General features: G+C 42.6%; 1 protein-coding gene across 1 annotated transcript in view; it reads right to left on the reverse strand.

The window, feature by feature from the left end:
- Positions 1-14363, reverse strand: part of CRKL (CRK like proto-oncogene, adaptor protein) — a 37385-nt gene that overhangs the window by 15993 nt on the left and 7029 nt on the right. Inside the window, exon 2 of the mRNA XM_028094924.2 lies at positions 7666-8131. Within this exon, the coding sequence (XP_027950725.1) occupies positions 7666-8131 (466 nt within the window). The remainder of the gene's footprint in view (positions 1-7665; positions 8132-14363) is intronic.

Genomic DNA, 14363 nt, shown 5'->3' on the forward strand with positions numbered 1-14363 from the left:
TGACAGTTGCACAATTAATGAATGTAACTAATGCCACTGAATTGTACACTTAAATAAATTCCAGGGCGCCTGGGTGGCTCAGTTGGTTAAGCAACTGCCTTTAGCTCAGGTCATGATCCTGGAATCCCAGATCGGGTCCCGCATCGGGCTCCCTGCTCAGCAGGGAGTCTGCTTCTCCCTCTGACCCTTCCCCCTCTCATGCTCTATCTCATTCTCTTTCTCAAATAAATTCTTTAAAAAAATAATAAAAAAATAAATTCCATTATGCAATTTTACAATTAAAAAAAAGAATGTAACACACCAAGACCAGTGAATTGTATGGTTTAAATGGGTTAATCGTGTAATATATAAGTTATACCTCAATAAAGCTGTTTAAAAATAAGACTCTGGGGGTACCTGGGTGGCTCAGTTGGTTGGGCAACTGCCTTCGGCTCAGGTCATGATCCTGGAGTCCTGGGATCGAGTCCCACATCGGGCTCCCCGCTCAGCAGGGAGTCTGCTTCTCCCTCTGACCCTCTTCCCTCTTGTGCTCTCTATCTCTCATTCTCTCAAATAAATAAATAAAATCTTAAAAAAAAAAATAAGACTGTGGGCTGAGTCCTAGTTCTGCCACATACCACCTGTGAGACTATCAACAAATTTACACAAACCTTAAGTTCTAAGGGGGTAAAATGGGACTGGTGCCACCTACCCCATAAGGCAGCCATAAGGACTAACTAAAATACTCTCTGTGAAGCCCCTGGCTGATGGTTCTTCTTACTCAACAACGATTACCACATACAGAAAACTATGGTCAGCATAATGACCAGGCTGGGACAGGCCTTGCCTGAACCATGCCAGGGCCTCAATTTCATGATATTCTCACCTAATTCACACATTAAGGAAGAGGAACAAAAACCTTTTAGAGATAATCTTCTCTAATTCACAACCCAAAGAGAACATGATATGTTAGAAGAAAAAATTCTAAAGCACTTTTTAAAGATTCCTACTCTGGATAAAGCACTGTGATTAAGGAAAAAAACACTTTTGGTACACAAGTAGAGTAAGTTAAATTCATAAAACTAGATATTGCTAAGCAAAACCAACAAACATCAATGACAGAAGGGTGGAGAAGGAGCCTGTCAGTCCTGATGAAAAGCCCTGAGATTCTTACTTAACAGGTGAATATGAGCTTGTGGGCATCTCTGACAAACCTTGGTGAGAAGGGGGATCATTGATGGAATGTGACAGGAGGTAAGACAGAGTGGCCCTGTTATGTTGGGAGGCTATGTACAGATCTCCAGAGCTGATTCAGATGTTTGATGAGCATGTACAGACCTGACATCACTGTAGGATATATATTACAGGTGACACAGACAGAGGAACTCACAGATGATCCCTGAGAGGCTGAAAAATACAGCTAGTACTAATGAAACCTAGTTTTGCTTTGCAGACAACCTGATCTCAGTCAGTAGAAGAATCAATGAAGAAACTGCTAATGTGAATTTAATTCTAACCAATGAAGCAAAACCAAGTGGTTGAAGTAGAAACCTGAGAATACCAGGCCAGTCAGTGAAGGAAGTGGTGCCATGGGCCTTAAAAGATTCAAAAGATTCAGAAACCAGATGTATGTAATCCAGTGACTAGGGGTTTCAAAATGGGGAGAAGACAATCCAAGAAGAAATATGAACACAATCACAGATGACCCCAACGGGAGTGAAAACAGCAAGTATCTTGAGAATGCTGGTGAACTCACACAAAGAACTCTGAGCATCATAAAAAAAAACATGCGCTAAAGATGAAAGGATGTCCTTATACTGGTAAGACAGATAATCTAAGTACTGACCAAACACACCGGCAAGCGGGAATGAGAGTTCAACTCTGGTCACCTGCCAGAGAACATACAACACAGGACACTGGTAGACCTATGAACGGTCAAGTTTCTTGGTTTTGTTAAAAGAGGGATAATGGCAGATTCTATAAAACGTAAAAGGTGAGCATGAAATCAAACCTGGACAAAATTCTGAATGCAATTAGCAAACAGATGGTATCTGGAAGGCAATACAGGCTCAACCAAGAACAAGTCATGCCACAACAACCTCGTTATCTTTTTTTAGATATGCTACGTAGATCAGGAGAGGCTGCAGAGGACTTTAGTACAAAGATCTGGATCGTGCTTTTATGAAATCTGCAGTTAACATGAAACTGAGGGGGGTGATCAATATGCCAGATGACATAACAAGGATTTTAAAAGATTCAGATAACTGTACAGATGGTGTATGACAAAAACAAAAAGAAACGCACCCTCCCACCACAAACCTGAAGAGGGATAACTGTATGGTCACATACTAAAGTCCAAACATCGGGCTAAGCAAATACAGGAAGGGGACTCGTTGTTTCTTCCTGGTGGAGAGCTAAAAGGAACCACTCACAGACTATATTCCAGAACTTCCACAAGGACAGAGAGCTTTGTTTTCTCACTACTGAACTCCAAACTCCTTAACAATTTCTGCCACATTGTAAGTACTCAGTAAACCTTTGCTGAAGGAGTGTTTTTGGAGCCAGAGGGCCAATGGATTTAGATGCTGCAGAAAGCTAAAAGCATTAGGAAGATGGGCAGACTGAATGATCTAACTATTACTCAACTTGCCTTTCTTCCCCATCCTAAGTCACCTGAAGCCTCACTTGCAGGCCAAGAAAATGTTCTTCTTCCTCCACAGAATCTGTTCCACTGACTCTGATTCCCACAGATCCCTACTGTCACCAACTTTTTTTTTAAACTAAGTAGGCTCCATGCCCAGTGTAGAGCCTAACATGGGGCTCAAACTCACGACCCTAAGATCGAGACCTGAGCCAAGATCAAGAGTCTGATGCTTAAGTGACTGAGCCAGGCACCCTCACCAACTGTTCTCTTAATCCATACCACAGGGGAAAGCTCCACTGAGGTTCCATTTAGATGCCTGGATACAAATTTTCATACAGCAAATAATCATAGGTATGCAGCCCCAGAGTTAAGGACAATGCTAAGAAAGTTCTTCCCTTGGGCGCCTGGGTGGCTCAGTCGTTAAGCGTCTGCCTTCGGCTCAGGTCATGATCCCAGGGTTCTGGGATCGAGCCCCACATCGGGCTCCCTGCTCCGTGGGAAGCCTGCTTCTCCCTCTCCCACTCCCCCTGCTTGTGTTCCCGCTCTCGCTGTGTCTCTCCTCTGTCAAATAAATAAATAAAATCTTTAACAAAAAAAAAAAAAAGAAGAAGAAGAAAGTTCTTCCCTTTCTTTTCTAGTCAGGAAAGTATACTGGAATACAAGCGTGTGAGAATGGTATCATAGGGAGATTCAAGCGTTTGCTCTAAATTATTTAAAAATCCATCAATAAAAAGGTAAGTTGCCTGTAAACTTCAGAACCTCCATCAGTTGTGAGAAACTGGCTATTTTATGCCTCAGTGAAGGCAACATAAGAAAACTGTTCGTCTCCTCAGCCTAGCCCTTTGATGACAAGGCAACAGCCCACTTCCTCTGCTTTGTCTTTTGCCGCTTTTGCCCAACATACTACACTCTTACCAACCTGCAGCTACTCGGTGGTATTAAGTCTTGTTCATGTTAAGCTCTTACCTCTGCCAGGAATGTCTCCGGGCACTTCACCCACCTAACTTCTATTCATCCTTCAAAACTCAGTTTGAGGGTCACCTCCTCCAGGAAGGCTTCCCAGACAAATACCCACACTCCCATCTCCTACCCTCGCCCTTCCCCACTCTCCCTCCTACTCTGTGTTATTAGAGCACTTACCACATTGCTGGTTTCTGTCTCTATTCTCTCACTAGGTGGTAAACACCTTGGTGGTAGGAACCTACAAGACATCCCTCACAGGTTGGTTGCATGAATGGATGATTAATGAACAAACTCACATCAACTTTCAGAACAAGGGTGCCTTTTAGACTCCAAAGAATTGAAGTAGCTTGCCCAAGATCACACTACAAAAAGCCAGGACTTGAATGCAGGTCCATGATCTTTCCTTGACCATCTTGCTTTACCACACCCCAGGTACCCAAGTATTCCTTTTCAAATTAAATCCCAAGCATCAACTCACTTCTTGAAAAGAGGTAAACAAGAGAGAAAAACGGCTAAACACAGACCTGTTTCAAAAATCTCTCTTTATGGGGACCTGGGTGGCTCAGTCGGTTGGGCGTCTCTGCCTTTGGCTCAGGTCATAATCCTGGAGTCCCTGGATCGAGCCATGCATCAGGCTCCCTGCTTGGTAGGAATTCTGCTTCTCCCTGTGCCCCTTACCCCGCTCTCATGCACATGCGTACTCTCTCAAATAAATAAATAAAATCTATAAAAACAAATATAAATATTAAAAATAAATAAAATCTCTCTTTACTTGTAGGAATGTTTTGAAAATCAAGTTTTATGAAAATAGTGTGAAATGATTCATGAAATAAAGTTCACCTAAGCCCTCATCGTTCTAATACCATCAAGGGAAATAAGGAAGCTTCAATTACTGGCACATCTTGTCCTACTTACTTCACCTTTCTTATTTTAATTTTAATACTTTTCCTGGTAACCTAATTGCAAAAGTCTCAAGAGAGTTGTTTTTAACAAGATCAGACACGCACTAAGTTTTAGAAGATAACGCAGCTCATAGAACTATTTACTTATGCTATAGCCAAAAGTCTCATTTAAATATACAGAATGAGAAATACCATCAAGTGGAATTTGGCAAAAGTTTACTACTCGGGTCCCCCTTACACTCTTGGTGAAACACCAAAGCAAGCCTTTGATGAGACTTAACACAGCTGGGGTAGTGTCACAAGGAGACTAACCTCTTTCTGGGGTCTGAGAAACAAGAACTGCATAACGGTCAAGTATGTGGGTTACCTTAAAATATACATCATTTTATTTATTTATTTGAAATAGAGCGAGGGCACCTGGGTGGCTCAGATGGTTAAGCGTCTGCCTTTGGCTCACGTCATGATCCCAGAGTCCTGGGATCGAGCCCCGTATCGGGCTCCCTGCTCAGTGGGGAGCCTGCTTCTCCCTCTGCCTCTACTGTTCCCCCTGCTTGTGCTCTCTCGCTCTGTCAGATAAATTAAAAAAAAAAAAAATCTGAAATAGAGCGAGACAGCACAAGCAGGGCAGAGAGGGAGCCTGAAGCGGGGCTCAATCCCAGCATGGTGGGATCATGACCTGAGCTGAAGGCAGATGCTTAACCAACTGATCCACCGAGGCGCCCCAATAGCCATCATTAGCCAGGCTTTTAATCCTCATCCGGATCTAAGGCACCTACACACATTTATCTGCTCACCAAGCTCTAAATGATCTCCTTTGGGGGTGCCTGGGTGGCTCATTCAGTTAAGCAGCCAACTCTTGATTCCAGCTCAGGTCATGACCTCAGGGATCTGAGATCTTCTGCGATCGCCCCGTGCTGGGATTCCCTGCTGAGTGGGCAGTCCGCTCAACGATTCTCCCTCTCCCTCTGTGTCTCCCACTCCCGCCCCGGCTCCCGCCCGCATTCTCTAATAAATAAATAAATCTTATTAAAAAAAAAAGAAAATAAATGATCCCCTTTATAGTATCCGGTCTTCCACTCTACAATCCCCCCGATGCACAGTCTGAGCAATGCACAGGAGATACAGGTTTCTAAAATGCACACACATCTTAGAGCTAGAGGTCAACAGGCAGGTGGCCTAAATGGAGTGAGACTTTAAACCCTAGCTCAGGTAAGAGCCCAATTCCTGACTTCCTCTATGGAGTCTGGAATTCTAACTGGGTGCCTCAACCCCCATGCGCCTAACACATGTGAGTCACAACAACTCTCTGAATCCGAGCTCTCCACTCCTATGATGAGACAACAGATGTGAAAATGCCTCAAAAGGCAGGAATCACTATGCAAACTGGAAGGTTTTAGAGCCCAGAACACCCCACGTAATTTTAGGGTGCTGTGTGAACTAGGCGAGGGGTGTATACCTGTGCAGGGGCAGGTCTGTGTGGGGATGAGAAAGCTGGAAGGTCTACTCAGCCAGGATTCAGTCTGGTTTCTTTCCTGTTCCTCCACTGGGAAGCATTAAAAGCATGTGGCTCCTGCTTAAACCTGGTCCCTGCCACAAGCCCCAGAAACTTACTCCTTTACAGCCAATGTGAGAGGGAGAAGTAATCAGACTCTGCAACAAACCTTCAGGTGTAGTTCGCTCGGACATTACTCTTCATCCAAGGAAAACGGAGGATAACCAATGGAAAAAACCACACACACAAAAATCAATGCTAGCTTTTATCTGTGGACAGGCTGTTCTATGGGTTAAGTTCTGCTTTTTGAAGCCAACAGACTCCATTACTTCATCCTTCTGTCATGTACCTGGGCTGTCTCCCAACCCTGCCCTACTTTGACTTTGGGGTGAACACACAAAGAACAATCACTAGTGTAATCTCAGCTTCTCCAACATATATGCAATTTGATAATACCAACAAAGAATATTCAACCGTAATAATATTATAATGATACTTATTTACCTAATAATTTGTGGCTCACAAAGCATTTTCACGACTTATCTACAAATGAAAGAGCTAGGATTTGTGGCATCAAATTCCGCATTCTGAGATGTTAATATTTAGGGCCCATCTCACTGCACGTATTTTATACCTCGTAAAAAATAACATGAAAAATATATGGGACTATTCTAAAAATATTAATTTTTTAAAAATCTTTTCCCCCCCTTAAGTAGGCTCCACACCCAGCACGGAGCCCGACATGGGGCTTGAACTCATGATCCTAAGATTGAGACCCAAGCTGAGATCAAGAGTCGGACACTTAACCAACTGAGCCACCCAGGTACCCAAAAAATCTATTTTTCAAATCCTTCTGTTCTTCCTCTGGGGTTTGTGCTCATTTATGGTCACTCCAGGTTTATTGGATGTCTCATCAAACTTCTACTTTCTGTGATACACAGTTTATGCCCTCAAAAGGCTTATCAACACTGGTCTTCAGAACTTCTTGGTTCAGAAAGCCACAGTTACATGCTAAGCTCTCCAAGAGTCTTAAAAAAAATAAATCTGGTAAGGTCTGAGATATATATTTTTTTAATTAAAGATTTATTTATTTGAGGGAGAGCATGCACGAGCACAAGCAGGGGGAGGGGTGGAAGGAGAGGGAGAAGCAGACTCCCCACTGAGCAGGGAGCCTGATGTGGGGCTTGATTCCAGGACCCTGGGATCATGACCTGAGCAGAAGGTAGACACTTAACTGACTGAGCCACCCAGGCGCCCCAGTCTGAGATATTTTACACTTTTATTTCTTCCTAGCTGAAGAGGAATTTTAAGACATTTATTCATATTTCTCAACTAATCACAATGTCAGAAATATGGACCTGTACAAGTGGCTATGTGTCTACCTGTATGCTGATTTCGTGTCTAGGTCATGGGTCTTTATTAACCATCATCTTTTCTCATTGGAAAGAAAACCAACTACTGTGAGACTAAACCTAGGAGAGACTACACCTTGGGAGAAACAAGGATAGGAAAGGACAAGAGTCATGTGGGACACTCACAGTGGATCTTCCAAAATCACCTAGTTATCTTATTCCCCTGAACAGAACTTTTAAGTGAGTAGTCATTACTTTGCAGAAACAAAATTAAAACTAAAAATGAAAACCGAATGTCAAAAAGACCCAAAAAACCAGCCCTGTAAATTTTACCTCTAATGCCAAGGCAGTCTTGTCATAAGCACAGGGTACTCTTTTCTGGATGGCTTTGGCAAAGACAGGTCCATTCTGTGTGGATGGCAAAGGGTTGATCGCTGCCCCAGGAGTACTGGAAACTGCAGGTAGAGGAGTTGTGGTCTGAGGTTGAGCATAGGCATGAGCAGGTTCTGGGATCCCATAACTGTTGGAATTCCTATTCCCGTGCTTTCCATGTGGTGAGGATCTCACAAGCTTTTCAACGTAAGGAACGGGAATCATCCCAATCCGGCCATCCTTGTTCCGGGCGCTCCACCACTGTTCTTCAGGCTTCTCTATTATGACCAGGATCTCACCCTTTTTAAAGGGCAGGTCTTCAGCATCATTCCCAGGAAAATCATAGAGAGTCCGTACATATTCCAGATTTTCTTCTGCTGTAGGCAGGTTAGGTGCTGATACAGATCCCATTGGTGGGCTTGGGTACCTTCAGAGAGAAAGAAAATTAACCCTAAGAGAAAAATCCTAACTCGATACCAGTAGTGTTTGTCAAACTTTTAAAAAAACCATTCTCTGCTACAATGAATTATTTCCCTGGCTATATTCTCAGTAGTTAAGAAGGTTCTGTCACACTGTTTTATGTTCTGCAGTTAGTATTGCCTGAATAGACCTTGTTAAATCACATGTCAAGTGCATACACACACACACCATCTCTGTTTCACAGGAATACACAGACTTTTTTTGTTTTTTGTTTACACAGAGATACAACTGGTCTGAATTTATTTTTACAATCTTGAGTAAGTTCAGTAGCTGCCTTCCTTAAGACCCTGTCACAGCCATCACACATTTTTCCTCCTGGTCCTAATCTATGGCATGCTTCCTGCACACTTCCCTGGGCATCCAGAGAGAAAATGACAAAGGCTTCAGTTTCTGTGTCCTTCAAAATACAAAAACCAGAAAAGGGTTTATACGCCTGTCAAATTAAAAACAAACAAAGAAACAAACCCATATTGCATTTTATGCAGAAATCACCATCTGAGCATCAAAATGAACACAGGGACCTTTTCACTGCAGAACTCACAGGCAAGAGCTCTCATCAAAGCATCAGTCCAGACACCACCACACCCCTCTGCTATGCTCAAGAGATCAGCCTGTATTTGCCAAGCTGCAGAATACCCTCCCAGGTTCAGTTATAAAAGTGCAGTCCCTGCTCTCCAGTAACATCCCCATCTATAATGCCTCTTCTGCAAAAGAAGTATAGCAGTCTCTCTTCACCTAAGAAATGTTCTGAGAAGTTGCAAATACACCAACTTGCGGGGGAAAAAAAAAAACTATTTTACCATTAGCTCCCTCCACCACTTAACTTTTCTAAAGCACAGAATCTACACCAGAGTAACAAACCCTGGGCTTCATCCAAAGAGTTCGCACCTCTGAAGTGACTCTGCCTGCAACCATCCATCACCAGAGCCCCGTTCTAGAGTAACCTTGAGGTAGAGTAAGCCAAAAATAGGAAATGCCTGTTTAACCACTATGGTTTCCAATTTATCTTTTTATTTTTTTTTTAAAGATTTTATTTATTTATTTGAGAGAGAGAGAATGAGAGAGAGCAGGAGAGGAAAGAGTCAGAGGGAGAAGCAGACCCCCTGCTGAGCAGGGAGCCCAATGCGGGGCTCGATCCCGGGACTCCAGGATCATGACCTGAGCCAAAGGCAGTCGCTTAACCAACTGAGCCACCCAGGCGCCCCCCAATTTATCTTTTTTTTAAAAAGATCATTTATTTATCTACTTATTTGGGGGTGGTGGGAGTGTGTGCAAGTGGGTGGAGGGGCAGAGGGAGTAAGAAAATCCTCAAGCAGTCTCCCTCCTGAGCAGGGAATCCAACACAAGTCTCAATCCCAGGACCCTGAGATCATGACTGGAGCCGAGATTGAGAGTCGGCTGCTTAACCAACTAAGCCCCCCAGGTGCCCCTGTTTTATCGTCTATTAACTCATGTCCATTCTCTTTCTTTCCTTCAATTAATGATCTAAAAAGTTACTTCATATAACAACGCGATCTCCTACGTTTAAATATTTTTTACATTTTATTTAATGTTAGTCACCATACGTTACATCGTTAGTTTTTGATGTAGTGTTCCATGATTCACTGTTTGCGTATAATTATGTTTAAATATTTTAATTTTTTTTCCTTTATAAAAAATGCTACCATGTTACAACATTCAGCAAAAAAGGATAACAAGGGATGCCTCGTTGGCTCAGTCAGTAGAGCATGCAACGCTTGATCTCCTGGTTCTGAATTCAAGCCCTGTTGCGTACAGAGATTACTTACAAATAAAATAAAATCTTAAAAAACAAAAACAACACCCAGCTCCCCCCAAAAAAGAGAAAAAAAAACAAAAAACAAAAAACCCCCACAGCTCCTGCCCCATCACAGCTACTTTTTCACCCCTCCCACTGGCCAAATTTATGGCTTTTTAAAAAAAAAAAAAGAGCGGGGCGCTTGGGTGGCCCAGTCGTTATGCGTCTGCCTTCAGCTCAGGTCATGATCCCAGGGTCCTGGGATCGAGCCCCGCATCGGGCTCCCTGCTCGGCGGGAAGCCTGCTTCTCCATCTCCCACTCCCCCTGCTTGTGTTCCCTTTCTCGCTGTCTCTCTCTCTCTCTGTCAAAATAAATAAATAAAATCTTTTTTAAGATTTTATTTATTTATTTGAGAGAGAGAGAGTGCATGAGCAGGGAGAGGGGCAGAGAGAGAGAAAATATCCAAGTGGACTATCGCTGCGCATGGAGCCCAACGCCAAGCTGGATCTCATGACCCATGAGATCAGGACCTGAGCTGAAACCAAAGGCTGGACGCCTAACAGACTGAGCCATGCAGGCACCCAAACTTTATGGCTTTCTTAAAAGAGTCCTGTGTGTGCCCATGGCAGTTTTTCTGCCTAATACCATACTACAGGTGTTTTCCTATATCACTGATCTACATGATCATTTACTTTTATGTCAGGATAACATTTCATCCTGTGAGCCTGCAGCAATTAAGCATCCCTGTGTTTCTGGATATTTAGTTTTTCTTTCTCCCTATTTGATCATCAACACGACAAAGTCTTTTGAATACAGTTTCTTGATATTCAATTTTTTAGGGGGGGGAGGGGGAGATGGAGAGGGAGGGAATCTGAAGCAGGCTCCACGCCCAGCACAGAGCCCAACCTGGGGCTCAATTTCACAATCCTGAGTTCACGGCCGGAGCTGAAACCAAGAGTCGGATGCCCAACCAACTGAACCATCTCAATATTAGATTTTTTGTAAAGCCTAGATTTCCAGATTAAAGAACAGGGACATTTTCATGGCCCTTGGTACACACTGCCACACTACTTTCCAAAAGGCAGTCTTCATAATTTGGCAAAACTTACATCTTTTAAATGTAAATGACTAGTTTAATATAGTATACAAACAACTGAATTAACAGCAGTCTATGTATTATGCCATGGTGATTAGGAGCTTGATTTAAAACCTCTAAAATCTCAGGGGGTCTGCTTCTCCCTCTCCCTCTGCTGCTCCCCCCTGCTTGCACTCACTTGCACTCTGCCTCTGTTTAAAAAAAACCTTCTTTTCTTAAAATACACTCTTTCAAATAAATTGATAAAATCTTTAAAAAAAAAAACCCTCTAAGATCTTATTGCTTATTAACAACAACGTGATACTGAGGGGCAAACTGCTTAATATCAATACATTTTGAAAAGAGATTAAAAAAAAATGAAAAGAGCTAGCAGGAGTAGCAATAGTAATAGAGTTGACACTTTCTACCTATGCCAGGCACTGTTTGCAGTCTATACAGACTTTAAATTATTTCATCCTCTCAGCAATCCTGTGATTATCCCCATCTTACAGATGAGGAAGCCAATGCCAACACAGGGTTATATTTGTACTCAGGCAGTCTGGTTCTAGAGTACTCATTCATAACCTCTAAGCTAGTCAGCCTCGGGAATAAACCCCGCGTCTTTTGGGTGCATGGGAATTAACGTCAGATTGTATGTGAAACATGCACAATAGTTCCTGGTTGTTACTGAGCATCCAATTAGCTCCCCACCCCTACCGTGTCTAAGGTACACCGTGCCCCTATTTCAACGGCCACAATCTGTGAAAAGTTTGGGTAGTACTACATAAATCTCAGATACTTTACTAAAAGCACAATCAGTTCCATCTCAGACCCCAGCCAAGGGTATTTCATTATCTGTATACTTAAGTTAAAAGCAGGTATTTCTACACCACAAATTATGAGGACACTAATACAGTTTCAGTGGGGATTAACACTAACAAAATTCATCTACCCAGGTATCCACCAGACTTACTATATACTAAGAACTTGGGAGACAATCGCTTCTCGGCCTTTTGGCTAAGATCAGGTGTAGAACTTGGCAGACAGACAATGAATTAAAACCAAGTTCTTGCTCTTAAAAGACTGCCAATTTAGCAGAGAGACTAGAAGACAAAAACACAGCACAACGGGTAATTAATACGCCATGACAGAAGCTGATAGGGTCAAGGAGCACTCAAAGGAAGGCGTGAGTTCTATTAAGGGGCAGGAGAACAGGCAAGGAGGCAATGCACTAGAAGCTGAAGACTAGCCCCCTTCGGAATTGAAAGATTTTGTTGAAGACAGGCTTACATATTTTGGTTCTAAATCAGAAAAAGACTAGAGGCCTGAAGGTTCAAACGCTCCCTTCCCCAGCCTCCCCATACCTCACGGGACACACTACTCATTCCTATAAGCACAGACCAGGAGCTTTGCTGGCGAGGCCCTCGAGGTTGACAAACTTCTCTAAAAGGCTGGTACATGTTTGAGGCTTTACGGACTATACATACGGCCTATGTTGTATACTCTTCTTTTTTTAAAATACACTCTTTCAAAAATAGAAGAACCATTCTTCACTTCAGGACACTATACAAAAACTGAGTCTGGCCTAGAAGCCTGCAAACTATGGCCTATGGGCCATTCAGCCTACTGTATGGTTTTGTAAATAAAGTTTCATTACAACACAGCCAAACTCACTCATTTACAGTATTGTCTATGACTGTTTTTGTGGTGTAAGAGCATAATTGAGAAACTGTTAGAGACTATACGGCCTACAAAGCTTAAAATATTTACTATCTGCCCCCTTATTGAAAATTTGCTGATTCGTTGTCTAGATTACTGGCTTAAAAGAGCAGAGGGTGCTTTTCAACTTTCAATACTTCCCTGGTGAGAAGGATGTATGCAAATGTGACAAAGATGGAGGACAGCTTATACTTTCTCCACCATTATACTGCTAGAGTGACCATAGGGCTCATTTCCCAATTTAGTACATACCCAGATCCCTCAATTCACATCAAATCAATCTCCCAGCCACATCCCTGACATAAATTCAAAGTCTTCCACCCCATATCCTCAAACTCATGTATTCATCAAAATTCCCTGCAAATTACACATTAGTTCCACTGTAGATGTGAAACCATGATGATGCCAGGGCAAATTATCCTGCCCTTTCTATCAGGTCCCACAGCCCAAAGTAATATGTAACATAAAACTGCAACAATTCATTTTCCATTTGTTCCTTGATCAAGACTGTAAAAGAGCATCTGTAAACTCCTCTTTAAATTTTACAGACAAAGAGGGGTGCCTGGGTGGCTCAGTCAGTTAAGCACCTGCCTTTGGCTCAGGTCATGATCTTGGAGTCCCGGGATTGAGCCCCAAGTCCAGCTCCCTGCTCAGCGAGAAGTCTGCTGCTTCCTCTGCCCCTCACCCTGCTCGTGAGCTCTCTCTCAAATAAATAAAATCTTAAAAAAAATAAAATTTACATACAAAGTTTTCCAAGCCCATTCAAATATTCTAAGACCCATGCTTCTCCCTGTCTTGTGCCTATAGTCCACAGCATACTGAGCGGTTAGTTAGATGACTAACTGGAAATTGGCCTTTCCTACCTAATGTCAATGAACCCCCTCTCCTTTAGGTAAAAAGCATTCTCAGCTTCATATATAAAGCACAGATAAAACATTTTCTTTAAACCTGAGCATTAATATCTTCTAAGCTTAAAATTTCCTTCATGCAAAAGAAGGAATACAACTTCTGAGAGAATTTCAAAGGTAATGGTAATCTAGTTTTTTAAAGGGGTCACGTGGGTAATGATGAATTTTCTTATTATATACATGTCTATACATACTCTCTTGTATGTATGAAAATATTTCACAGTAAAAAGTTGGGGAAAAAAACAAAATAGGTAAGAATCAATTCTTCTTTTTAAAGATTTATTTAGGGGCGCCTGGGTGGCTCAGTCGTTAAACGTCTGCCTTCGGCTCGGGTCATGATCCCAGCGTCCTGGGATCAAGCCCCGCATCAGGCTCCCTGCTCCGCGCAAAGCCTGCTTCTCCCTCTCCCACTCCCCTTGCTTGTGTTCCCTCTCTTGCTATGTCTCTGTCAAATAAATAAATAAAATCTTTTAAAAAAAAATAAATACTTATTTATTGGGGTGCCTGGGTAGCTCAGTCAGTCCAGAGCCCAACTCTTGATTTGGGCTCAGGGCATGATCTCTGGGTCCTGAGATCGAGCCCTGCATAGGCTCCCTGCTCACCGGAAAGTCTGCTTGTCTCCCTCTCCCTCTGTTCGCTCTGTCTCTCTCTCAAATAAATAAATCTTTAAAAAAAAAAAGGCTTATTTATTAGAAAAAGAGAGTGCTCATGAGTGGGGGG

This window comes from Eumetopias jubatus, unplaced genomic scaffold, assembly GCF_037043125.1.
Source record: "Eumetopias jubatus isolate StellerSeaLion01/CBP00866 unplaced genomic scaffold, mEumJub1_p1.0 scaffold_16, whole genome shotgun sequence".
Lineage (NCBI taxonomy): Eukaryota > Metazoa > Chordata > Mammalia > Carnivora > Otariidae > Eumetopias > Eumetopias jubatus.